General features: G+C 42.9%; 1 protein-coding gene across 1 annotated transcript in view; it reads right to left on the bottom strand.

Annotated features, from left to right (window-relative positions):
- TBCK (TBC1 domain containing kinase) overlaps positions 1 to 26,895 on the bottom strand; it is a 308,853-nt gene that overhangs the window by 188,819 nt on the left and 93,139 nt on the right. The window contains exons 7-20 of the mRNA XM_083178707.1: positions 26,109 to 26,169; positions 24,848 to 24,909; positions 23,485 to 23,546; positions 22,860 to 23,008; positions 22,610 to 22,748; positions 21,980 to 22,079; positions 20,919 to 20,968; positions 20,474 to 20,600; positions 18,965 to 19,063; positions 18,492 to 18,554; positions 16,527 to 16,653; positions 14,977 to 15,027; positions 9,686 to 9,769; positions 7,392 to 7,477 (exon numbers count right to left, since the gene is read on the bottom strand). Coding sequence (XP_083034833.1) covers positions 7,392 to 7,477; positions 9,686 to 9,769; positions 14,977 to 15,027; positions 16,527 to 16,653; positions 18,492 to 18,554; positions 18,965 to 19,063; positions 20,474 to 20,600; positions 20,919 to 20,968; positions 21,980 to 22,079; positions 22,610 to 22,748; positions 22,860 to 23,008; positions 23,485 to 23,546; positions 24,848 to 24,909; positions 26,109 to 26,169 — 1,260 coding nt within the window. The remainder of the gene's footprint in view (positions 1 to 7,391; positions 7,478 to 9,685; positions 9,770 to 14,976; positions 15,028 to 16,526; positions 16,654 to 18,491; positions 18,555 to 18,964; positions 19,064 to 20,473; positions 20,601 to 20,918; positions 20,969 to 21,979; positions 22,080 to 22,609; positions 22,749 to 22,859; positions 23,009 to 23,484; positions 23,547 to 24,847; positions 24,910 to 26,108; positions 26,170 to 26,895) is intronic.

Below are 26,895 nucleotides of genomic sequence, written 5' to 3'. Positions count from 1 at the left end.
GTAAGTTCTTACAAAAATCCCCTTTTCTCTTTCATCCAGTCCGGTGACACAGCTCCACGATGGGACGTTCACGAGCCGGTCCTTTGGGAGGGTACGCTCAGACAAACAGTTCTCATCGCTGCCCGTCCGAATGAAGCGTCCTCCGACGCAAACTCATGAAATCTGTAAAATTTGGTAAAGGTGTGAACAGAGGACCAGGTGGCAGCCCTACACAACTGTTCCGCCGTAGCCCCATGGCACACCGCCCAAGAGGAAGCAACCGACCTGGTGGTATGTGCATTTATCCATGACGGAACCGGTCTACCTGCTTTACAGTAGGCAAAGGCAATAGTAGACCTTAACCAACGAGCGATGGTCTGCTTGGAAGCAGGCCACCCAACCTTATGCACATCATATAGCACCAAGAGTAAATCTGATTTGCGAATGTCCTTTACCCTCTCAATGTAGATTCGCATGTCCTGGTTTAAATGAAAGGATGACACTACCTTAGGTAGAAATTTTCGCACTGTTCGAAGCACAGCCCTGTCATCATGAAATATCAAAAACGGTGACTTGCAAGACAAGGCACCCAACTAAGACACACGCCTGGCCGAGGCAATTGCCAACAAAAACGTGAGTTTCCACGACACATACTTTAGATCCGCAGATCTTAATGGCTCAAAAGGAGGATTCTGTAACATGGACAGAACCAAAGACAAATCCCAAGGTGCCACCGGCTGCCTATAGGGAGGTTTAAGTCTAGTAACCCCCTGCAAAAAGGTCTGAACCTCAGGTAACAAGGCTACTCTCTTTTGAAAAAATATTGATAATGCGGATAGCTGCACTTTTAAAGACTGCAGACTAAGGCCCTTATTCTGATCAGTGCGGCCGGATCCGAATATGCGGCCAGGACCGTGCGTGCGAAACCCCGCCTTCCATACGGATCGCCAACTCCGTCCGTACGCGGTAAGAAGCTGGCCGAAAGGACCGCACGTGTATTTTTCATGGAATACGCCTCCTCCATCTCAGGGAACCTCCCCCATCATTCGATGGTCGCAGACCATCGAATGCAGGACCGAGTGGTCCACCAGCTCCCGCAACCACAGACCACACGGACATTTTTCCGTGCAAAAGCAGGGATCTGGGCGGGCAGCAGACATCCGGCGATGTCATATGTCCGCCCCCTACACATGCGTCACGGCTGCATTACCATACGTACGCCCAGCGTTTGCATGGGAACGCCCATGAAAAGCGGGGCGTATGCATATGGTAATGAGCCCAAATAGCCCTTCACGCCCCTCTCCACCCCCTGTTCGGAGTGTTCACATTTCATGCGGGATTTGGCCGTACGCCCCGCTCGCACATGCGCAGAGACGCCTCTGCACATGCGCAGACACAAAACATCGGCGGCACGAACGCACGCGGATATTACCACACCAACCAGAATAAGGGCCTAAGTCCCGTTGAAAAACCATCCTGCAGAAAATTCAAAAGCCTAGACAATTTGAATCTGGATGTGTGAAGCTTCTGTCTCTCACACCATCCAATATATATCTTCCAGATCCGATAGTAATTGGCACCGGCTTACGGGCCCTCTGGATAACCTCATCCGAAAAACCCTTTTTCTTCAATAAGGAAGTTTCATAAGCCACGCCGTCAAATTGAGATGACCTGGGTCCTTGTGAAGAAACGGTCCTTGACCTAACAAGTCCTGACGAGGAGGAAGCTTCTAGGAATCCGTCGACAACTTCAGTACATCGGAGTACCATGACCTCCTGGACCAATCCGGTACAATTAAAATTGCCCGTACTACCTGACTCTTTATTTTCTTCAATACTCTCGGCAACATGGGGAATGGAGGGAATATGTAGACCATCTGGAAATTCCACGGGACTGTCATGGCATCTACTGCCCAAGCTGCAGGATCCCTCACTCACGAGCAGAATCTCGGAACATGACAGTTTTTTCTTGTCGCCATGAGGTCTATGTCTGGTAGACCCCATCGATCCATAATCTTCTGAAACACTTCTTGGTGAAGGGTCTATTCCTCCTCCAGAAGCGATTCCCTGCTGAGGAAGTCTGCTTCCACATTCCTGACGCCTGGAATAAATATCGGCAACAAAGTTGGAACGTTGGTCTCTGCCCAACTGAAAATCTTGGAAACTTCCATCATTGCCATCCTGCTGTGTGTCCCGCCTTCATGGTTCAGATAAGCCACTGTGGTGGCATTGTCCGACTGTATATTCAGAGGAGACCTTTTTAGGAAATCCTCCGCCTGTAACAATGCGTTCAACACTGCCCGAAGTTCCAGAATGTTGATTGGCAGTTTGGATTCTTCCCTTGACCAAAGGCTCTGAAACCTTAGATGAAGAACTACCGCCCCCCAGCCCCTCAGACTGGCGTCGGTCGTGATGACCAGCCAATCCCAGGACCTGAGAGATCACCCCAGCTGCAAATTCTCCACATCCGTCCACCAGAGCAGGGACTCTCTGGACTCCAGCGACAAGGTTAAAACTTCCTGTTTCATTGTTTTGGCATTCCCTGACCAACAAGATAGGATGTTCCATTGGAAACTCCTCAAATGGAATCTGGCGAACTGGAGAGTTTCGAAAGTTGCCACCATCTTTCCCAGCAACCTCACTCCCTGCCACACCGATGGACCCGGTGCTTGTAGGATCTCTAACACCATCTGCCGAATCTCCACAGCCTTGGATTCTGGGAGAAAAACCCTGTGGAGGTGTGTGTCTATGATCACCCCCAGAAACTTCAAAGTCTGCGTTGGTTTCAAATGGGACTTGGGAAAATTCAATATCCAGCCTTGGCTTCTCAAAAACTGTGTTGCTAATTCCAGATGAACCTGCAGCTTCTCTGCTGAATCCGCTTTGAAAAGCAGATCGTCCAGGTAAGGGATAATAATTATTCCTTGCAGTCTGAGAGCTGCAGCCATGGTGGACATCACTTTGGTGAACACTCTTGGGGCCGTGGCAAGACCAAACGGGAGCGCTTGGAATTGCCAATGTTTTTCCCCGATTGCAAACCTTAGTAAGGACTGGAAGTCTTTGTGGATCGGAACATGGAGGTAAGCATCCTGAATGTCCACTGATGCCAAAAACTCCCCTGGCTCTATGCTAAACAGCACTGACCTCAGGGATTCCATGCGGAAGTGATCCACCCAAAGATGAACATTCAAAGATTTTAAATTTAGAATAGGCCTGAACGACCCATCTGGTTTTGGAACTAAGAAAAGGATCGAATAGAATCCTTTCCTTCTCTCCTCCAGAGGGATCGGTATAACTACCCCCTTTTTCTCGAGAGACAAGGCAGCTCCCAGAAGAGAAGATCTGAGAGATGCGGTCCTTGGTAAAGGAGTGGGGAGAAATCTGCGAGGGGGGGGGGGGGGGCTGAGATTCATCCGATATCCTTCTGAAACAATGGAAAATACCCAAGGATCTGCTGTGGATACCTTCCAACTGTCCCGAAATTGCAGGTGGCGACCCCCTGCTCTGATCCCAGAACAGGGAGTCCCCACCCCGTCATGCAGAGGGCTTGTCGTCCCCTTTAGCTGCATGCTTCTTTGTAAAGGCGCCAAACTTTGATTTGGTTGATCTACCTCTGCCGGCCTGGAATCTTCCACGCCCTGACTGTCCTCTGTTAGCCGCTCCCCCTCGAAAGGAGGGGCGAAAGGAAGGTTTAAAGACTCCAAATTTAGAACCAGAGGATTTTGAAGTGGTGGGAAGAAAAGTACTCTTACCCCCAGTAGCCTGCTTGATGATATTGTCCAATTCTGACCCAAACAATAGCTCACCTTTGAATGGGATAGTCTCCAGTGACTTTTTAGATTCACTATCCGCCTCCCAGGCCTTTAACCAGAGAGCCCTTCTGGCAGTGACAGAAGAGACGAATACCCTGGACGCCATCTTGGTGCCCTCCTCGCTAGCTTCACATATATATTCTGCAGCACATCTCAATTTTTCTGCCACAGAAAAAGCCTCCGCATCATGTTGGAGATGACTACTTAAACTCTCTGCCCACTTAATCATGGCTTTAGCCACCCTGGCCGAAGCAATAATGGGACGCATAGTGAAACCAACCCCTTCAAAAATTGCCTTCAGGCAACCTTCAACTTTTTTTTATCTACCTGATCTTTAAAAGCCACGCCACCCTGCACTGCAGCGCAGTGGCCTTAGACAATCTGGCAACAGAAGAATCCTCCAGAGGAACTTTCTCCCATACCTTAACATGATCCTCAGGCATGGGGTACATGTTTGCATATTTTCTAGACATTAACAGTCTTTTTTCTGGGGACTTGCCAGCTTCCCCTAATAAAGCAACCATGCCTTTATCCGACGGGAAGGACACCGGATCCTTACGGCTCCTTTTAAACACACACTGCGCAGCAGCCTTTTCCTCAGCAGGTAAATCCAGAGCCTGCTTTACAACCAAGATTAAATCTTCAATGCCAGAGATTGAAGAATCTAATTCCTCACCCTGTGACCAACACAAATCTTCCTCATCTACCCCACCATCATCTGTGTCAGTAGTCAATGGAGGGGCCATGGAAGACCCTTGCCTATAAGCCACATCCTCTGAAATCTTTGTAAATTGTTCCAGGAGAGAAGACATCTTGTGCACACCCCATGCAGTATCCTGCATAGCCTGCAGCAAGATAGGGTCACCCTGTGCAGGAGTAAGAGAACCTCCAGAAGCTTGAGATGAGGGGATAGGTCCAGGAGAGCCTACCAAAGAGCCCTTTTGCCTATTTAAAGCCTCTGTTAAAGCCTTAACAGACCGTCCCAAAGCCACAGCCCACGTAGGCTCGGTCCCCTCAGGACTCTGGGTTCGTGACTCACAGGGCACAGCTTCACAGGAAGGGCACAATTCCCCCTGGTCCAACTGTTCACATGATAAATTTACATTACATATTTTGCCATGGTAAAACATCTCAATCGCTCCCTCCCCAGCAACAGAACTGCACTCGTCCGCCATGTTAATATCAAGAGAAAAAACACTGCAAAACGTTCAGGCAAAGTCACAGAGCAATGCACCAGTCTACTTATCTCTGTGTTCTGTTGCCAGCGATCAGCGGGGGAAGCGCTTATCAGGAGAGACTTCTGAGCAGGATCTCTGTCTTTCAGCTCCGCAGCAAGCACAGAAATGGCGCCAGAGTGAAGTTTGGAAGAGACCAAGACTCCAGTGGGGGTAGCTGGCGTCTTCTGGCGCCAATTCTCCCTCTCAGGCGCTCCCAAATGTGTCTCTCCCCCTCCAGTAACTCCCCCTCCAGGGACCACTTGGAGGTGTCCAGAAACGCTGGACGTCCTGTAAGAAACCTCAACTCCCCTAGGGGATTTCAGCTTCCAAGCTCTTAAAGATGGCGTCCGCCATCGATTTCAGCTTCCAAGCTCTTAAAGATGGCGGCCGCCATCGCTGAGAGACCCGTCCCCAAGATCCCCTTCTAAGCAAGGCGCTGGATAGGGTCCCCCGGAGCCCAGGAGAAACCTCCGTTTAAGCGGAGGCAAGCGCTGTGCAGAGCGTGCATTCTTCTGCAGAATGCATCTTTCTGCACACAGAAAACTGACAGGACGCGCTTCTGTCTGCTTTCTGTTGAGCTCTTAGTGTGCATTAACTTCAGCAAGAAGTCACACGCCGGTAAAAAACCTGCTACTAAGTCTAATGTTATAAAATAATAAAAACCTAGTTTAACTAATAAAAATTCCAAAGAAAAAAGTGTGGCTGCAGCGCAGCCACTCAGCATTGCAATCCTGTGGGCACCTAAACGAAACTGAAGCATTAAGGGATGCAGAGGGAGGAGCCTGCTCCCAAAGAATTGAAGCATAGGTGCCTGGCTCCTGGCGGACCCTACTACATCCCATCGTGGAGCTGTGTCACCAGACTGGACGAAAGAGAAACTAGGTTTCTCTGTTACGATCAAAAAAAGTAGGGATGCTTAATAGCTTACAGGTATATACAAGAGCCAATACATTTTAATGCTGCATCACATTGCAGTACAGTGGAGACCCTATGTGGCTTCTTACCAGTAACCACAATGTAATACAATGGTGCCAACTCATTTAGCTACAAATTCCCATGCGATTCCCATGCGATTATACTCAATGGGATGTTAGGTTATAAAAGTATTGCCTATTTTCATCGTGCCACATAGAGGTCCAAGCAAAAATAATCAACTGGATCCTCAGTGCTATTTCGTATCCAAGGTATATTTACATGAGATCTTTAAAAGAACAGTATTATGCAAAGTGCCAACATTGGGCAATGTACAATAACAGAAATCATGATGGAGCTTGTATCGTATGATAGGGTGAGCGTGGGAAAGGATAAGTAGCAATATGCAAAAGCTATCATGCATTTGTCAATGCTCACAATTGAGGCAGAGAGCTTTGTGAGAGCACTAGAACACATAGTTGAATAGAAGGTATACATATCAACTATGATATTTCATGTGCAATGCAATACTTCTATTTAAAGCTACAGGTGTACACATACATCTAGAATGGCTTGTTCTACTGGCTAAATGCATAACAGGGAACAATTCAATTAGCTACAAGTTTCAGTCAGAGCCTCATGCGCTAGTATTAAAAAGGTTTTCTAGGCATAATAACCTCGCTCAGATTTAGTTTCCTCCATAATTACAGTATGACCAATGTGCAAGATTTCAACTGAACCCTGCACTTACTGTAAATGAATCTTTCCCATGACTCCCAATAGTTCTTGCACATACCAGACAACACAGGATTACCGTATATTTTTTAGTAATTGTGCATGAAACCATGGCAACAGAGACACGGGCTAAGCAAGGACAAAACTATGAGCCATTATGTCCACTCAGAAAAGACAACAATACTTTTGCGTAATGATTACACATCTCTCTATAAAATGGCCCTGGCATCTGATTACATCAGAACCTCTGATTGCACTAAATAATCCCCGGAAATTGTCACTAGGTGCGGAGCTGTTTGGGATCTTACAGATGATTCAAAAAAAATACAGAAGTGACAAAATTGCAGTAATCTTTCTGCAATCAGTGATTGTAGAGGGCAAGCAGGAAGCCCAACATTTCATGGCAGTCTCTCACAGAGCATCAACGTGCACGTTCTTCTGACAATAAAGCTGGGTTCAAAGTGTTTAATCAATAAATAAAAAATATGACTATATTAATGTAGGAGCAATACTTCAGGCCACAGTTCACCGGGGAGAAAAACAAACGACAATGAAGGAAATGGAAGAAATCTATATAGGTACATTTAACATATAAACTACTACACGTGGTGTGAGGTAATATAGCTATTGTTTAACTTATTTTCACTAATAAATATTAAAATCTGTGCCCAAGTTATTTTTGTAAGCAGCTGCTGATTTTCAGAGTGGACCATTTACTTCATCTATAGCTCACTTACGTCTGGAATGAAGCCAATTTCATTGAGATGGTTGCTCAGTTCGGGGTCATGAAATGCTATCATCTGAGAAAACACAGTCAGGTACTCTGAAATAACAGAAGAGCAATTAGGAACAATAAATAGGCTATCTATATTATGCAAGAAAGATAATATGCTACAGATGTGCCCTCATCCACTATTGCTGCAGTTGTGCTGAACATCCCTTCTCTGCATGCCAGGTCCTATGCGGCCTTAGTTGCACTGAGCTTCTTTTTGCTCCAATGCATGTCTTAATCATAATGCGATGCAACAAAACGGACATTTATTTCATAAGTGGCACTTCTATGTATGTGTGTGGCTATGTCTGAATCTGTACAGGAAGCGCTTTGCAAGGACCAAACCAGGTTCCAATGTGCTTTGTATACAAATTCAGACTTAGTCACACAGATATACAAGTATCGCACAGCAAATTAATCAAGGCAGACTCTGGAAGCAGTTTAGTCCTCTAGCAGCGTAATAAAAGGCATACATTCAAGATAAAAAGATAGAAAAAGATGCACACTGCCATGCGTCTCATGCTGCATGGTGTATTAAGGCTGGGTGTATGAGGAGCAATCTTACATACAATCATTGCAAAATTTCAAAACATAGGGTTTAAAGGTGCCAGTAAACTATTGCAAAAGCAATTTCATATAGGAACTGCACTATATTGCTTAATTCAAAATAATTGCCCAGAAATGTAATGAAACGTTGCCATATTCTGAAGCTTTATAGTGATATTACCACCATCTGGGGAACCATCAGGCTCCCACACACAGACACAGACAATTTATCTATTCAAACAACATTACATATTGCTGTAACACACCACAGCGGTGCAGGAATACAGACTATTATAGTACCTGCTTTGTAAGAATACATTGGCGTATGACACTATTGTTTTCTCATGCTCATCATCATCTCTTTTTGTGCAAAGCAAACATTGATCAGCATGTGTATTTTATACAAAGGGGCTCGCACATCTATGTAAACCTTGCTATGCAATTAGCTTCTGCCTCAGAGTTAAATGGTGGTGGCCGGCCACCTGTCTGAGTAGCAGTAACAATGGGCACGCTATGCATGCTATGCTTCCCTGCCAACACAGTGATAACACACAGTCATTTATGCGAAGCATAAAAATAGTGACATGTGCGTCTTGTACCTCAGGCTGCAATCCTTACTAACAAACTTCAAGCAAACTTCAAGCATGTAAACAGTGCTTAGGGAAGCGGATAACTCAATTTGCACTATATGAACATCTGTACAGGATATAAGTGGATAGGTGTCATCGCATAATATATAAGCACGGTCTATGGATGAAACATGGAGCTTGCTCTGTTGAATGTTCCTTGGCTTAGGGATGAAAGTTATTATGGGAGAAAAAAAAAGGATATATAACAAGGAGGATAATAAAGCTGTTTACTATAATCCTATTTTCCATCATTTCATGTTTATTTACTACAATAATTTAGCATTAGTGTGTGACAGGTATGTTGGCAGATGCTAAAGTTGCACGTGTAAATCTACTGTTACAGAACTAGCTAGATAACTCCTATAGCCTTAAGGCCCCCATACACTAATGCGACTTGTCCTTAGGACAAGTCGCCCCCGACTTCCCCCTGAGCTTCCCCGGCTGATCCCCGGGGGAGCTTGATTAGATTGGCACTTGATGTGCCATTTTTTACATGTGATAAATCGTCTCGATTTATCACATGTAAAAAACCCGGGGAGCAGGGAGGGGGGGGGGGGGGCTACAGAGCAGGGCTGCTGGTGGGAGCAGGGGGGGCTGGGGACGCTGCGGGGGACACAGGCGGCATAGAGCCGGGCAGAGGGAGCCGGGAGCTGTCAGTGCTAGAAAAAAAAAGCCTATACAATTGCTGACTGGCTGAGAGAGCGCTCAGCCAATCACAGGCCGCCCATTCATTGTATGGGCTTTTTTTTTTTATTCAGTACTGACAGCTCCCGGCTCCCCCTGCCAGGCTCTATGCCGCCTGTGTCCCCCGCAGCGTCCCCAGCCCCCCCTGGTCCTTCCAACGCCGCGCCGCCCCACTAGGTCCCAAGTCGGGTGGTCGGACTTGCAGCAGGTCCGACCATCCGACGCAGATCCAATGCGCAAGGGACCGCGCATCGGATCTGAGGGGACATCAAAACTAGCCCATTTTGGTCCGATTTCGGCCAGATCCGACTGATCTGGCCGAAATCTGACCAGAATCGGCTAGTGTATGGGGGCCTTTACACTGAGTAGTATGGGGAAGATTCAATCATGTACAGCTTACCTTGGATAACATGGGAATTGTCCTTCAGAAAGAAATTATACAGGTACTTTGGTATAAATGCAGACATGCAGGCATATGCTAGTGCTAGGGGAAGAAAAAAACACATTTAATACTCACACTTCATTTACAGCCACACTATACATAGCCAAAACCAGGATTCTACATACTGAATACAGGTAATTAATAGATCCCCCTTCCATCCTAGACTGCAGCCACAACACAAAGGCTTGTTGTCTGCACAAATTGTACTAGCACAAGAGTTAAGAGGCATACACATGTGTGCTAAGCACTTTGCTAAGCTATTTAGGGTAGGCGATTTCCTGGTGTCCGGATCTCCAATGGAGAGCACATACATATGCAGAGATTTGTGCTAAGTGATTTTTCTAAGCAGTTTTACTACGCAATTTTTTCTTAAGCAAAAAAAGGCCGGTTAAGGGGCTTACACATGGCGATTTCTGCCAGCGACTTAAGCTATGCTAAGTCGGGCAGTTCTATGCCTCTGTCGCTCAGCACACAGAGCTGACAGCCCACACACAGAGCAAGCTGTCAGGGGGAGAACACTGGCGACCAGCGAGATTGATGGACACTGCTCATCAATCTCGGCCAGCGATAGTGATGCGCGGGGACGCACATTGCTGTCGCTATAACCCCTACACACACCAATGTAGGGGCGTTTTCTCAGCGACTTTGCCAAACTAAGCAAAGTCGCTTAGGAAATGCCTTAATATCGGCATGTGTGTAGGCCCCTTTAGTGGCTCAGAATGAGAGACTGCGATCAGTATCTCTCATTCTATACACACAGAGAGATTTGCAGTCACTTTCTAAGCAATTTGACTAGATTTTGACTGCATTCATTGACAGCAGGAGTTAGCAGGAGATAATTAATCACTCAGGACATACACACTGAGAGATTTGTGCTTACTTTCTAAGCAATCTATTCAGAATGTGTACAATGCAATTTTAATACTCATGATTTGTGGCCAACCATGTTACTAGCTGACATGATGATGGCCATATTTTTATGTGGAAGCCTGGAGGTGCAACACTCCATCCTCCCCATTGTTAATCTGGTCCTTCTCATTTATCGGAGATGTTTTGGACCAATAGTACTTTGGTTTTTTTAATAATTTGGAATATTTGCATACTATAATGAGATCTCACCGGTGAGGGGACCCAAGTCTAACCACACAATGCATTTACATTCCATTGTTTCATATAAGCCTATACATTTAGGCCCTTAATCTGGTTCACTTGCAAAGGCAAATTCCTTCTCAAATGGATAAAACCATGTGCACTGCAGGTGGGACAGATGTAACATGTGCAGAGAGAGTTAGATTTGGGTGGGGTTTTACTTTAAAGTGAGATCTACTGCAGTGTAAAAATAAAGCAGTCAATATTTTTTCTGCACATAAATAAAATAACTCACCCAAATCTAACTCTCTCTGCACGTTACATCTACCCCACCTGCAGTGCACATGGTTTTGTCCATTTGAGAAGGAATTTGCCTTTGCAAGTGAACCAGAATAAGGGCCTTAGCCCAGTGGTTCCCAAACTATGTGCCGTGGCACCCTGGTGTGCCTCAGAACACTTGCAGGGGTGCCCTGAGTTGGTGGACCAGGACCAATTAAAATGATTTCTGATCAACCTAACATGTGGACAAACAGTAGCAAATCCTGTCCATTACCATATAACTGACCCTAAGGATGACAATTTACTTAATTAAATATTTTTTTACCATTCGGTCTAGGGGTGGCGAGAAAATGTTTTGATGCTAAAGGGCACTGTGATTCAAAAAAGTTTCGGAACAACTGACTTAGCCTGAAGATAGTTTTATATACACTATTTGTAATAAGTGTGTGTATGAAAGAGTTTGTGTAAACTGAGCCATCAGAATGCAATGCAATACTCTATTAGTTGTACTCACACAATGCTGCAGTCCAGATTATTATGTATATCAGATTTCCGGATATGGGAGACTCAACCTGTATTTAACTTTTGCCCAGATAGCTACTCTATATTAGTAAATGCGCAATATTCTACCTCCCCTCCATTCCTTCCACCAAACAAGAACATGTGACCTGGGAGAGGGAAGACCTGTGGGAGAAAAGCTTTATTGCGCTGCATTATGGGAATTATATCCTTCTACATAACACTAATGCTGCTCAGGACTCCCAGAGTTTATGTTCCGACCTTTACTAATGCTGCGGAGGATACAGACATTTTTGCAATATTTGCACTAAAAGACATGATCATTGGGTATGGGTCATAGGGTCGACAGTCATTAGGTCAACCACTATAGTCACTAGGTCGACACATGAAATAGCTCGACATGCATTAGGCCGACATGAATCGACATGAGTTTTTCAGGTTTTTTTTATTCTATGTCGACTTAAGTCGGCATGGACACCATATAAGTGTTTTGCTTTGCTCGCCATATTCAGGCACGGTACCTCGCGACACTATTATATTCTCGCTTGGATAGAAAAGTATTAAAAAATAAACCTTTTTAAAAAAAACAAACATGAAAACATTGTGTTGACCTTTTTCATGTTGACCGAATTCTTGTGTCCACCTAATGACCATGTTAACCTATTGCATGTGTCAACATAGCGACTGTCGACCTAATGCTAGTAGACCTTGAGACCGCATCCCATACTAATCACAGGAATATGGCCTTTACTTACTACTATCTTCATCCAAAGTTCCCCTATTCTCATTCATTAACGTCTGGCAATTTAGGTTCTGTGATTGTGGGTTAATGCAAACAAACACCTGGTCATCTTAGTTACTGCAATCCTGCTGGAAGTGTCCGGTAATGGTGCCCACACAGTAACACTCGGAAGGGGACAAAGTTGGCCTCTTTCCAATGTTGTCGGTACACATGTGCAGCCCCCTGGTGTGAATGCCTTCGGTGAGTATTAAGGTGCCCATACACGTTACAATTATTGTATACAATATCGCATCTCGGCTTTGCGATGAGATCTAGTACAAAAAGTATGTGCAGCACATGATGTAATGTAGTACAAAAATACCTGCCTGCGTATTTTGCATTGCAATATGGAGAACATGGGAGCACGCATCGATTTAAAGTAGACACGATGCGATTTCAACTAAAAAGTTCAAGGCAAATGCGAGTATCATTGGAGATATATAATTTCTGCATTAATTACTCAGTACCAAAATATTATAAAATATATTGGTCCAACTGACAATAATATAAACCTAAAACTTCATTACCATGCTTCAATACAAACTCCACAGCACAAGATTTAGGTGTGACTACCTTACTTATTCTTTCAACTTGCTTTAAAAATGTGATTTCAACCATAAAATGGCATTCAGAAAATTCAGATTTTGTTTAAACAGCGATCATTAGATATTGAGAAAAGTTTAGCAAAGTTTAGTTAGAGCTGTACATTCTATTACACCCTCTGCCTGGGTGGCCTTGCAGTGAAAATCTGTTGACTGAGTTGGCAGAATGGAGAGAACAGGCAAGTAGCAAATTTATTGAAACACAGCTCTTCCACCACGATTATCTAGGGGTATAATGATTCCTTTATATATCACCAGCAAACACAAATTAATAAATAATAGTTATTAGAAACATTTGTAAAATATACTCACAGTGGCCACCTTAGAAGTTACACCTGCACAGCTGTTTGTTAATGCAAGAATATAATCAGCCAATCACATGGCAGCAACTTCATGGGTGGTATTCAATTCTCTGACGTCGAGCATTGCCGATAGTTTGCCGTCAGAGTATTCAACTGCCCCCCACCTACACTTGCCGTTTCCACCTCCCTGGTTCTTTTCAGCGAAGTGGAAATGGTGAGTGTGCCCATTAAAATGGTGGATGGCATTTGCAGCGATCCTCGCATTTTAAGGGAGCCTCGCTGTCCTCTGAGGATTTCTCCCAAACATTGAATACGGCAAGGGGGTTGGACGGTGAGGATGGTTTTTCCTCGCCAAAGAAAAGCCATCCTTGCTGTACAAACCCCCATTGCTGCTGCTTGCCGCCTCATTGAATACACCCCCATTTAAAAAACTATGCAGACAAGGTCAACAGGTTCAGTGGTTGTTTAAATGAAGCACCAAAATGTTATTTAAATGACTTTGGGATTTTAATTTCCAGCAGTGTCTAGAGTTTACAGCAGGGATGGGGAACCTTTTGCCCTCCAGCTGTTGTTGAACTACACATCCTAGCATACCCTGCAACAGTTTTAGCATGGCCAAAACTGTAGCAGGGAATGCTGGGATGTGTAGCTCAAATGCTCATTGAGCAGTAGTTCTGTTGGTGGAAGTGCCTTCTTAATGAGAGTGGTTAAAGGATAACGGCTGCCAGAAAGTTGACAGTAACTCATATAACCATGCTTTTAAACTAGTGGCATGGAAAAGAACCTCTCTGAACACACATCACATTAAATGCTTAATTAATAGAGCAGACCACACCGGGTTCCACTTCAATGCTCTAAAAACAGGTAACTAAGGCTGCAGTATATACACGCTCATCAAAATTGCACCGTCAAAAACTTGTTACCTGGACTGATAAACCTCTATTTCTGCTGTAGCATGCAGAGGGAAGGGGTTGGCACAGACATGAAGGCCCCTATACACGGTGCGATCCGATGCAATGCGCGCTCCCGTGGGCATCGAATCGCACAGTGCAAAAGGTACATACATTTTGTACTGCCCGCGGAACGCACATGTGCGATCCGATGCACGGGTGGTATCGCACCGTGTATGGACACCTTAAGAAGAAGAATCTGATTGGTTTCTTCAATAGAACTACCATCTTAGTCCATTTTCATTTATGGAACCATCTTATATTGTGCCAGCCATTACAGCTTGCGGTTGTGCTGTGGAGAACATTTTGTTGGTACACATTAGGCTCCTTGATACCAAATGATCGTGGTTTCAACGCCAAAGTAATGTTCTAATGGCTACTCCCAGCATAGAAAATGTAAGAGACTCAATGTGCAGCATCTGTTTGTGTAATCATGTCACTATGGAACAGAATCTCTGATGTTTCCAGAGCTTGGAAACTATGGCATTAAAAATTTAGAATGCTATGGGGCAAAAAAGGAAGAAGGGACCTCCCCAATATAAGAAAGGTGTACATAATAAAGTGGCCACTGAGTAAATATGTAAAAGCCTCCATTACTTTGATAGAACATAAGTTACAGTATTTTTAATTGTGCTTGCTATGAAAGAATTGATAGCCTTCGTTCTCTATTATTAACTTTTGGTTTAGATTTAGTAATCATTATCCTTTAGAAATAATAGACACGTACCTTCATTGTTAAAATCCAAGTAAAGAAAGGGAGCACACAATGAATCCAAGCCTAGCAACATAAAATGACAGGCATTAAAAGAGTTTTCTCTCTGTTTCCTGGGTTTTGAATTAGAAAATCAGTTATATAGAATTACATTTAATATCAGGTGATCTAATATGATCTGGTATCACAAATGTAGGCTCTCGTTTTTAATTATCTAGAAAGTGCACAATTGTTCTGCATCCGCTTTTTTTATAGGGCCTGAATAGAGAAGACATTGAACAGGACTAAACAACGCATTAAAAAACAACAAATAATACATAATTATACAATAAACAAACAGCAAATTGACAAGTAGAAATAGAACATAGAATTGCATCATTGACAGCAGCTCCCGCAGGAAGTAGGCAAGTTCCCAGGAACATGGATTTGAGAAACACCGCTGGATGCAGTGACAGAAAGAAAAACTTTGGGTTAGAGCGTCCTGCTCATAGGAGCTTACATCCTAGAGGAAACAGGGTTCACCCTCTTTTGTCACTTTGAAGAGCACTGCTAAACAATTTAAGGAAGATAAAGGGGAAAAGAGGTGATAACTTTAAATGGTTTTATTTTCCATCTTTGGGTAAAGATATGTGGCGAGTCTTTAGACCCTTTTTCTTTCTAAACTTTATCAGGTAAGAAAGTAAAGTACTTTGACCTACAGCTGAACTGGAGAATGGTGCAGAGGCTGTGGTGCAGACAGTGTGGTAGAGAGGCTGTGGTGCAGAGGATGTGGTGAAGAGGCTGTGGTGCAGACAGTGTGGTACAGAGGCTGTGGTGCAGACAGTGTGGTACAGAGGCTTTGGTGCAGACAGTGTGGTGCACAGTGTGGTGCAGAGGCTGCACTGACCATCAAATTATATTTTTCCCAGTTCGCAGATAAATCATGGCCGGAGATGGCAGAATTCAGGATGGGCACTGACGTCATATGACATTAGCTGCCCGCCCTGAGCAGGCATTAACATGTGCCTGCATGTGCAGGGGAATGCCCAGCATTTTTAAGGAGACGCCCCTTGCCTTCCCCTCACAGTGCCAACGTCTTGGCGACTGCGATACCTGCCGAAGGCGTTCACACAGGGGGTCTGCACATGCGTATATTCGCGCATGTGCAAACCCTCACGATTGAAATCAGGGTCGAATTCGGACCCTAACAAACGGGTCTGAATAAGCCCAATAATAACTTTCTGTAAAAATGTTATATAAATAGGTTTATCTATATATCCATTACACTAGTATTAGTATAAAATAGCTTTATAGATGGGGTTATTGTGTAGTTAAGAAGTCCGTCTACATAAACTGTGTCATTCCCGTGACCTGTACTAATCTGGCACCAAAATGTAATATATTGTGGTAGGAATAAGCATGTTTCCCATGCTGAACAAATTGAGATAGGAGTTCATTTGTATTTTCTGCTTACCCATACTGGAAAAATGTAACCATAAAATCAAGATAATTGGCTTTGGTGTTAATACTGAACATCTAGATGCACACATTCTGCTGACTGACCGCTTTGCTGCTGCACTCCTTACCTTGCCAATATACCAAGTTTGGATGTGACACCACCCAAGCTTTCAGCACCCTTCTGAACTTTGCATGTCCCTCAGGTGATGACAGCAACTCATCATACTGATGGCATCGCGGGATATCTACCTCAATCTGAAAAACATTCCGTATAAAGGAATTCTCATCTCAGGCACAAAAGGCAACATGGATTAACCATATGCAAAGCAATAAACAATATTTGTTAAATGATAAAAAAGAAAACCAGCACTAAGAAGCATATAGATATTCTCTAAGTTTACTATAAAAAGGTAGAAGGTCCACTAAATCATATGCATATAATACATGATATCTTACATTTGACTGCTTACTATATAAGCTATAGCTGAGGCAATAGCTAGGCTGTTGGGTTATTAGTCTGTGTGCTAGCTGCGTCACTTCATTACTGCCCTTATATGTCCTAGCTTCTGCACTACTATTATATGTATTAGCTGTGCTCCTGTTATGCTGTCCTGTGTCTTCGCTTTGCTATACTGGTACAATCTAGTATCTGTATGATCATTATTATTATTATTAATACTATTTATCTACTGTACTTGTTTACTTCTTCGTGGGTTTCTCATTACTATTAGCATTTCTTTATTATAGCAAAAAAAGGCTAGCACGGATGGTGTAATGGTTAGCATTATGGCCTCACAGCGCTGAGGTCATAGGTTTGATTCCCACCAAGGACCTAACTGTGCGGAGTTTGTATATTCTCCCCGTACTTGCGTGGGTTTACTCCGGGTACTCATGATTTCCTCCCACAATCCAAAAATATACAGATAGGTTAATTGGCTTCCAACAAAATTAACCCTAGAATGTCTGTGTGCGCGTGTACATGTGGTAGGGAATATAGATTGTAAGCTCCACTGGGGCAGGGACTGATGTGAATGGTCAAATATTCTCTGGAAAGCGCTGCGTAATATGTATGCGCTATATAAGAAACTGATAATAAATAAATAATACTAAATAGTATTCCACAGACTGTTATGGGAAATACTAAGTGGGAGGGGAGATTCAATTAGCAGACTAATTGAAGTGGCAGGGCTATTCAATTAGCCCCAACGGCAGCAGTGAGCAGGTTTTTACCATTACCATATTTATCCTGGGAATACTGTTTTGGTGTGATGTCTGGAATCAGAGGCTTATGCCGACTAACATCCTGACATCTCAATAAAGAGCAGTGCTGTGGTTCAGCAAGACTTGTGTGGGTATCATTTATTATCGGATTCATCACATTATATGCAATCTATTACTTCATCTTTTGTACTAATTATATTTCAACTTCTCTACTGGCATTCCATGTTTATTTGCTACTGCCCTCCCTCCCACCTAGTATTCCTGCTGCAGCCCATCATCTTCGAACACACAGTGACCTCCACCTCTATTACTAAGGGCAGTAGAGAGCCTGGCCATACCCAGGTACTTTCAGGGGGCTTGGCCTAAAAATTAGAAGACGTGGCCATGCACCCATAGCATTAAATACAGCACATACCTGGCCACACTTCTAGCCTCACTATTCTTTATACATACTTCACTTTTTGCTTTCATTTATGTACTTTTTCCTCTGCTTTGCACCTTAGTTTGAAAATAGTGTAATACTGTAGGTACGAAGGGTTTGTTTTATTGTCCAACAGTCAGAAGATCCAAAAGCAAATTATGGGAGAGATGCATGAACTAAAACCTGATCGCCGGGTTTTCACAATATAGAGTAATGCCAGAAAATGCTGGCGTTGCTCTATAGAAGCCTACTGTCATCTCTCCGCCACTGAGTTTCAGGGATCCATCACAGATCCCTCCCAGCATGCACCGCAGCCGGTACTGTCACATACGCAGAGTGGCTCAGACCAGGAAGTCCATGGGCTTTCATCGTTTATAATGAATGCAGTGACACTGCTACACCAAATATATAATAAACACAAAATTATACTAGACAGAGCTAATAACATTACCTGCCGGTCTGTAGGTATTGGTGTATCCTTATCTGTAGCATCATATTTTTCTTGAATTGCGCCCTTAAGTTAAAATGAAAAGAAAGCTGAAAAATGCAAAATACTTGGGCCTATTTCATGAAGAGGGTTTAAATGCTGCATGTGAAATGTTATATAAATGAATATGCTGAGGGCCCATTGTTTGGGCACCAAGAGAAATGAACTCCGGAAAGTACCTGACATGCATCTGAATTTCCCGTGTGGCTTCCTTGAACAACACTATGAGCAATGCTGGATTAATTAATATGTGACAAAGCCTTAGCCAGATCTTTTATAAATGAAGATCTGCAATTAAAATGATGGCATTTCCTGTCTTCTACTGTCAGTTATATTAAGGCTCGCTGCAAGCAAGGACATATAATCTGTGCAGTCTTACCTAGAAAATACAATTTATACCAATTTGTTTTAAAAAGGAATTATCATTTAGTTCTCACCTCCACACCCAGGAGAGCTGCCCATGTTAAACCTCTCAGTAGGGGAGGGATGTCCACTCTGGCTTCTTTCCAAATTAGATTTTTCTTGTATGGATAAGCCTTGAACACACAAACATACTTTAGCATTGCTTAGAATAGATCAAATATGTCACAAAGTACAATCTACCAATAACATAAAGAGAGGAGTTTTTTTTATGATGCACAAATTCCTCTGAATTGACTCTGGGCCAGATACACCAAGCTTCAAAAAGTGATACAATGGAGAGCGAAAAACATCCAGTGTGCAACCAAAGAAAATGAAAGAACTTGTCTTAAAGCTCATGCATAAAAAACATTGTTTTTTTCCAACAAAATGTGTGTAGTCCATTAGAAATCAAACTCAATATATAATACTGAATGGCACTCATTTTAGTGCTAATCATATTAGAGCGATTTTGAGATATTGTTGGGTTACCTCTAAAGGTGCCCATACACTGAGCCGATTGCGACAAATCGGGCTGTGAAATCGGCCTAAATCGGCTCAGTTTGATGCCCCCTCAGGTCCGATGTGCTGTGCTGGCCATCTGACCACCCGACCTGGGACCTCCTTCCCCGTGCGGCCTGGTCCGGCCAGCTGGTGGTGGTGGGCGGGCAGCTCATAGTAGTGGTAGGCAGTGGAGTCCATCTGAGCGGTGGCTGGAGCTTGTAGCGACATTTTGCCGGGCAGCGGGATGTGGCTGCTGAATATTTTGAAATGACTGTCTGGATGTTGATTTGCTGAAAGTCTCAGCCAATCAACGTCAGGCAAGTCATTTTAAAATATTCAGCAGCCACATCCTGTCGCCCGGCAAAATGGCGGCACAAGCTCCAGCCTCCAAGCCACTGCCGCCACTTGGACGGACCCTGCTGCCCCTCACTACGAGCTGCCCACTGCCTGCCACCACCACCAGCTGGCCAGACCCCGCAGCCTGCCCCCTCCCCAGGAGAATTGCATGCAATAAATCGTATGCGATTTATTGCATGGAAAAATGGCACATAAAGTGCCAGATCGCATGTGAGCCTCCCAGGGAGCTGCTCTGGGAAAACTGGTCTAACTTGTCCTTAGGACAAATCAGGCCAGTGTATGGGGGCCTTTATATTAGCTCTAAAATTTGAGATATACAAAATGAGACACTAGAACAACACAATAGACAAAGAGACCAGCTCACCTGCCTACTGTCAGTGGCCGGCCACCTACTGTATGAACAACTGCTTGTCTCTCCTTCTAGAACTTTCCTGCAGATTTGCATACAGTATGTATGCGTTATGGCTAAGTTTCCTATAACTTGAGTGTATCCATTATTTCAAAAACTAGAGGCAATTTGACAAAACTAATTTGAATAAAATGAATTTGCTAACCCCAAAATACCCTATATTTGACAACTACTGTAAACAATTTTTGCTTTATTGGGCTGTGTAATAGCTGTCTCTGTCTGATGGGTAGCGCAAGAAATCCACTCAGAATAACACAGTAATGTAAAAAATACTCACCTTAAGTAACCTATCAAATAAGACAATTCTGTTGAGCTGATACTCTGTGTCCCTCTCCCTGATTATCAGCGGAAGTGTGGAGGTAGAGAGCTCATTGCTACTACCAGAATGAGGGACGTTTGACTGGCTGGAAAGCAATTAGACAGGAACAAATTAGAAGCTTGTTATATAAACACCCCATGTATCACTGGCAGATTTCATGTACCAGGTTCTGTGACTTACAGGGGACAAATCAGTTATTAGGGCAGTGTGGTGGTTTTTGATAATTACCAACATTACATGTTTTCCTGTGCATTAGGGTGCGAGGGAAAAAGATGTAATGCTTGGGGCAGCGAGGTGCTGGCTTAGTGCCTTGTGGCTATCACTAATGACTGAAGTACTTGTTACTTATTGGACTTCCATATCTACAACCATTACAGAACAATAGCTATAAGTCTATACTCACTCTTCTCCTAGTAATGGATAAAACGCTTCCCCAGGCACGTCTTTTAATCTCTAAAATTTGAAAACATGAAGATAAGTAATATGAAGTGACATCATTTTTATACATTTCCATAAAACTATTAACATGAAATATAAACAAACTTACACCAAATGACATAAGAATGAAACTGAAAGAGGATTTTGTATGAAGTTAAAAGGGTTATGTATAAACCGGTGTGCTTCATCACTGTACACTCATGTGTGAATAGTGCAACTGTCAGTGCCACAGATCTCATTATGTGCTCTGCATAGATTGGTCTGAACCACGCATGCATATTAAAGTGAGAACGCCACTTTTTCGAAAGTGAATGTGACCAGCGAGCCAAGATGGCAGAATAGTGTTCTCCTGCAGCTGCAAGGAATCTGCCAGATGGCTAAAGAACGCAAAGTACCAGGACTACAACAGATCCCAACATCGTCTAAGGATTTCTTGGTAATGTGGCTCTGCTTTCGTCATTTCCCCTGTGAGGCCTAGCATCTGTTATGAATAGCGGGCTCATGCTGTATTTTTCAACAATAATTCATAACTGCAGACTTTTCATAATTAACAGCAGTAGACCTGACATGTGTATTGTAGTAGACTCCTACAAATTGTGACCAAAGACAATGCCATACTATATGCTACTCTATTCTGAAGTACTGTGGTAAGCCATTTCAGATTTACTTAAGCTCTGTACACATGGGGTCCCGTTTTCATCACCAGAGACGGTTGCTGATGAAAAGGAGACACTGCTGATCTCTGGGGGGTAGCCGCTGGGATGGTCGCGGGAACGTGTTCCTGGCGACAGTTGCCTCATACACACAGGATATGATTGCTCAGCGCATGAGTTGACTCATTTTATGACCAATTTATGCAGAAATCCAGGTAATTCCAAAGGTTCACATACTTTTTCTTACCACTGTATATCACTTTTTTACTACAGTTTAAAAAGTGAAAGCAAATCATTCTCTATACTGCTTGCCACATGCACAGGAGTATATCTGAAAATGAAACTTTAAAGACTAAAAAAAAAAAGTTCTTACGTTTCTAAGCTGACAGAGGGACAACGTCACTGTTGTGTCATCCAGGAGGGAACTTCTGTCTCTATCCTGGCCAAAGCTTTCGCCATCTTCCAGCAGGAGGCTATATTACAAAGATGTGCATAGGAATAAGTAAAGCAATGCACTTTCACCTTATAAGCAATACCTCATCAATACTATGTAAGCATTACAGCACATATGGTACAGGTAATATCCTCCTTGTGGCATACTGGGGTTTTTCTTTGTTTGCATACAAAAAAAAGTAGTTTAAATTCAGAACATGGAGTACACTATCAATCATCGAAGCTACCTGTGGGTAGGGTGCAGGACTAAATGATGCAAATGTGCCTCTTTTAGCCCCGCCCCCTGCATTCAGCTCTGGGATTCCCATTAATCTCCTTATCCCGACAGCTTTACTAGAAGGTGGGTGGTATGAGGGATATGTGGCCTCTCTTACATGGGTGCAGGGAACTGAAAAGGGAGTCTCCTGCAACCTGTGGGAGACTACGCAAGTATGCAATTGTTGTATCAGATTGACGCAATCAGAATGTGGAATTAGCCCTTTAATAAGTAGTGAGACAGCGCTTTGAAAAAATAATAGATGTAATTAGTATTACAAATATTTACACTTACTTTGGTAATGTGCAAACTGGTGGTTTAGATCTAATAATTCCCTTACTGATCAATTCTTTTTCCAAATCTCCTCCAGCCAAGCACCAGAGGTGGTAGACTTCCTCAATGGATCTTTCTGAGAGAAAGTCGCTGCCTTCATCTGAAATAATGGGAGGACAGGTGTTCATTCTCCACATTCACTTGCGCATACTCATGTAACATTTATATTGTATAACGTATCTCATTTCCATCTCCCAAATAGCCACAGTACCTTTACAGAGAAGACTGATGTCTTCAGGCAGAAAGAGGTCAGCACACCTCAAAGCAGAGGAGAAGAGGCTAGCGGGCTGGCGGAAGGGAGTGTATGTGGGAGATATTTCACTGAACACACTGTCTGCAAGCAAATCCTCAGCTGTGGGCCTACAAAAGAATGTACACATTAGTACGTAAGCAGTAGCACACAAAAACATAACAATACTCATTATGGGTCTGGTCTAGTTTACCCTCTAACTACAAAATCTTAGCAGGGCTTGTTCTGGGCATCATGGAGGCACATGGTGCTGAATTAAATCCCCCTTCCACACACACACACACACACACACACATTAAGGGGGATAGAGAGCCTTGGAAATCCTCGATTCACCGATTTCAACTAAAAATTTATCTAAATTTATGTAACATGCTTGGTTTGTTTCACAAATTCCACTATGGATTATCGCCTAACATCAAAGTCCAACGATCTGCGTTTTGGATGAACAGATTGGACCAGCATCAGGGAATCGCCCGCCTGATTTATGGCCTGATTTACAGTTGTAACACAACATAGAATGTTACGCAGAGTGAGTGTGGAACTACTTAATAAGATTCTCATCACTGCCCTGTACCATACTGCTCACCTTTTTGATGGATGGTACGTGAGACATTTATTCAGTAAAGTTAAAACATTTCCTGGGAGACCCTGCAAAACATAGACATTCAGCTGTACAAGACGAACACAATAGGCAATCTACACAGTTATGATTTCAAATAGTCCAGCTCAGGAAATTACCATACCAACCAATCAAATCACTTCAAATGTCTAATCACATAACTTGTTATTTAATATTACAGAACAGACATGAAACACAGACCTAATGGAAAATCAAATGAGTGTATTGGCCAACATAAATGCTGTAAACTCCCTGACAGGTACGGCTCACAGTTGGTGGTGCTCCCAAATTTAGTTGGGGAAACTATATCTTATAAATGCAGAGACTTGCACTTGGTGTGATAACAAAAAATGTTGATTTTTTTATTCAAACTTGAATTAAAATAAAGATGGCAAAAATAGATGTGATTAGAAGATTCGTTTTTGGATTAGTGATTTAGTTACAGATCCTGGATCATTAATTTTTTAAGCAATTCCCCAATGATTAACATAATGTCAAATCCAGAAAATGTCCCGAAACACAAAGTATTCCTAAAGCAAATGAGAACAATTTTAGATAGATAGTGTTGGTTCAGAATAAACAACGGTATTAGCTGATAATCAGAAAAAAGGGCTGTTTGCTTGTTACTGTCAATTAAGTCTCCATAGAGTCTGCTCTGCTCTGTCCCTTACACTATGATGTGGCGGCAGCTCGATTGATCATATTATACACCAATGCTATGATCATAATTTAAGGCACTTGCCAAGAGGAGGGGGGTTTCCAGGCAACCAGAAACCCCCCCTGTGTTTCCCTATGAGTACAGTGGGTAAACAAAACATACATCCTCGGTGGACCTTTATATTACATCAAAATTTTAATATTTCTTGTGAAAGGTAACACCACAGTGTATCCTATCAGTTTTCAATCAGGATAATGTTTTCTGCGATATTCAAGCAAGACAAGACAAGACAATATTTATGTACATCAAATATTATATATTTGCTAATATTCAGCATACAGCAGCTTCACAGCACTACAATATTATACGATTTCTTAGTGAGGGTGGTAATCTGTGCAGTATCATTACAAGTCATTTGCTGATCCATGCTGTAGAGCTAAACAGATGTAACAGGCATTTATACACAGTGATGACAGCTACAGAAAAAGGAAAAATTCAATTCCATTCCTGTTACGGATGATTTGAAATGCTCCCTGCTAGAAATGATGAAATGGGAATCTCGCAGACTCCACAGCACCACCTAGAGGGAATAGCACTAAATAACACTTTTTAAAAATGCATGTCAGTAGCTGTAACAGCAATTTCCTGGGAATAGCAAAGCGATTCACACACCTTTATCACTTCCACACATCCGTGTTCTTCAGCAAGCACGGTCACAATGTCATCAACACAGCCTGAGGGAACAGAATAACAAGAAAATGAGGACTGAGATGAACATGCAAACACTTGCAACCGCACAAAAATAGCAAGCTGGGAATTACATGGTTAGGGCTGGAAAGCCAAATACATCAGGAATGGAAATCTACATGTAGCAAAACAAACATATGCTTAAATGATTCCTGCTCTGCCTCTACCTGGTAGACATAATAGCAAGGCTTAAAAGTCTACCAGCCATGCTCATATTAAGGACCATGTCCGACAGACAACACTAGTGAAGATGCCAACCCTGCAGTGATGGTCCACAGACCAATTCATGTCTGCTAAAATCAGATATGGGCTTAATGCAGGTTACAGCTCACTGCAATCCATTTTGTTCATAAACAAAATCTATGTTAGATTTTAAATCAATCTTCCCTCTGCTTCATTATTTGGATGAAGGGAAAAAAAATTGAATGTAGGTAGTTGATTTATTAGTTGAGAAGTCACTGCAATATAAGGGTGTAGTTTCCAAAGGTGCAGTAAGTGCTGCTGCTATTGGGCCCAGAGTTGAGAGGAGGAGCCCCCTTCTTTACCATAGGTACAGGGGGTGTATCTGTTATGGGGTCCAGAGCTGAGTGGGGGTACCTTCCCTGTAACATGTGTTATATACATTTTTCACCATTGGGACATACGTAGGAGCCCTAAAACTATTGCTAACATATCTATTTATATCTCTGGACCTGCTCATCATAATGTTACATTATATGAACTGGGAAACTGTAATGTGGCACCGTATGAAGCGGAGGCATTAATGTGGCATAATATGAACTGTGGGCATTGTGTAGCAATGTGAATTGGGGGGTACTGGGTTACATAATGTGCATTGGCAGCCATGTTAATGAGTGAACTACTGTGGTTCATAAAATAAACTATTCCATTACTTTGCGGCATATCATTAACTAAGGCACTGATATGGTTCAGAAAATGAACTAGGGCTCTATTATGGGGCATAATATTAGCATTGCTACAGGGGCCCCTTCAATATGTTGCTATGGGGCCCACAAAGTTCTTTCTATTTCCTGTGTTCAGAGCAATTACAGTATATGGTTAGGGGGTACAGCAAGGCTGCTATAATATAATAATGATTTCCTTACTCAGAAAAGTGCACAGAGTGTGGGTACACTATTTATTTATATCCACAAAGCTCAGGAGAGGATTTGATATTGTTCTATACCTAATGTGAGAATAAGTTTCAGCTTCTCCGATATGTCCAGTCTCTGAAATAACTTTCTCCCCTATGAAAATAAGAAAGAGAATGACAAAATCAGATCCGTACTATCAAAATGAACCATATACATGCTGAAACCTACAGATGTGTCCTCATACACTTAGCCTATTACGCCATGTGGTGCAGGACCACAACGCAAGTGAGCCAGGTCAAGCTCCATAGCATCTTTCTCTCTCAAAAGTGCATCTTAATCATGGTGTGCAAAATGGCTTCAGGAGACTGCAATAATTAATATATTATGCAACACTGCTTCAGTTGCACACAGATATAACAGAGTGTGTATAAAGGAGAACTGAGCTTGGCATGCAAACAAAGCTGCAGCCACTGTATCACAGCACTTTGTATAGTTTTGGACTCCTTCACAAACAGATGTACAAGTGTTGCGGCGCATATACATTTAATCAGAACAGTCTTGTGAAGTGGTTTTGTGGAAGATAGCAATTAACACACTTTAGATACACAAAAAAAGATGCTCGGCACAAGCAGAGTCGCACAAAACCTGGGGATCTGTAGATGTACTATAGCTGCACCTGTGATGCCACTATAGCACTTCATGATTTGCTTTATTACTGAGGTGACGTAGCAAGCTACATTGACATGATGTATGAACATCTTGCCTGTCACAGTGGGGGAGTAAACTTAACCCCCCTTCCCCCCTAAGCCTATGTCACTATTTACACAAATAATTGTTTGTACAATAAGAATTTCAGTGAATATGTCAAACTGAATGGAT

This window comes from Crinia signifera, chromosome 1 (assembly GCF_055691185.1).
Source record: "Crinia signifera chromosome 1, ASM5569118v1, whole genome shotgun sequence".
Taxonomy (NCBI): domain Eukaryota; kingdom Metazoa; phylum Chordata; class Amphibia; order Anura; family Myobatrachidae; genus Crinia; species Crinia signifera.
The sequence above is the reverse complement of the archived record's forward strand: the minus strand, read 5'-3'. Positions and strand labels throughout refer to the sequence as shown.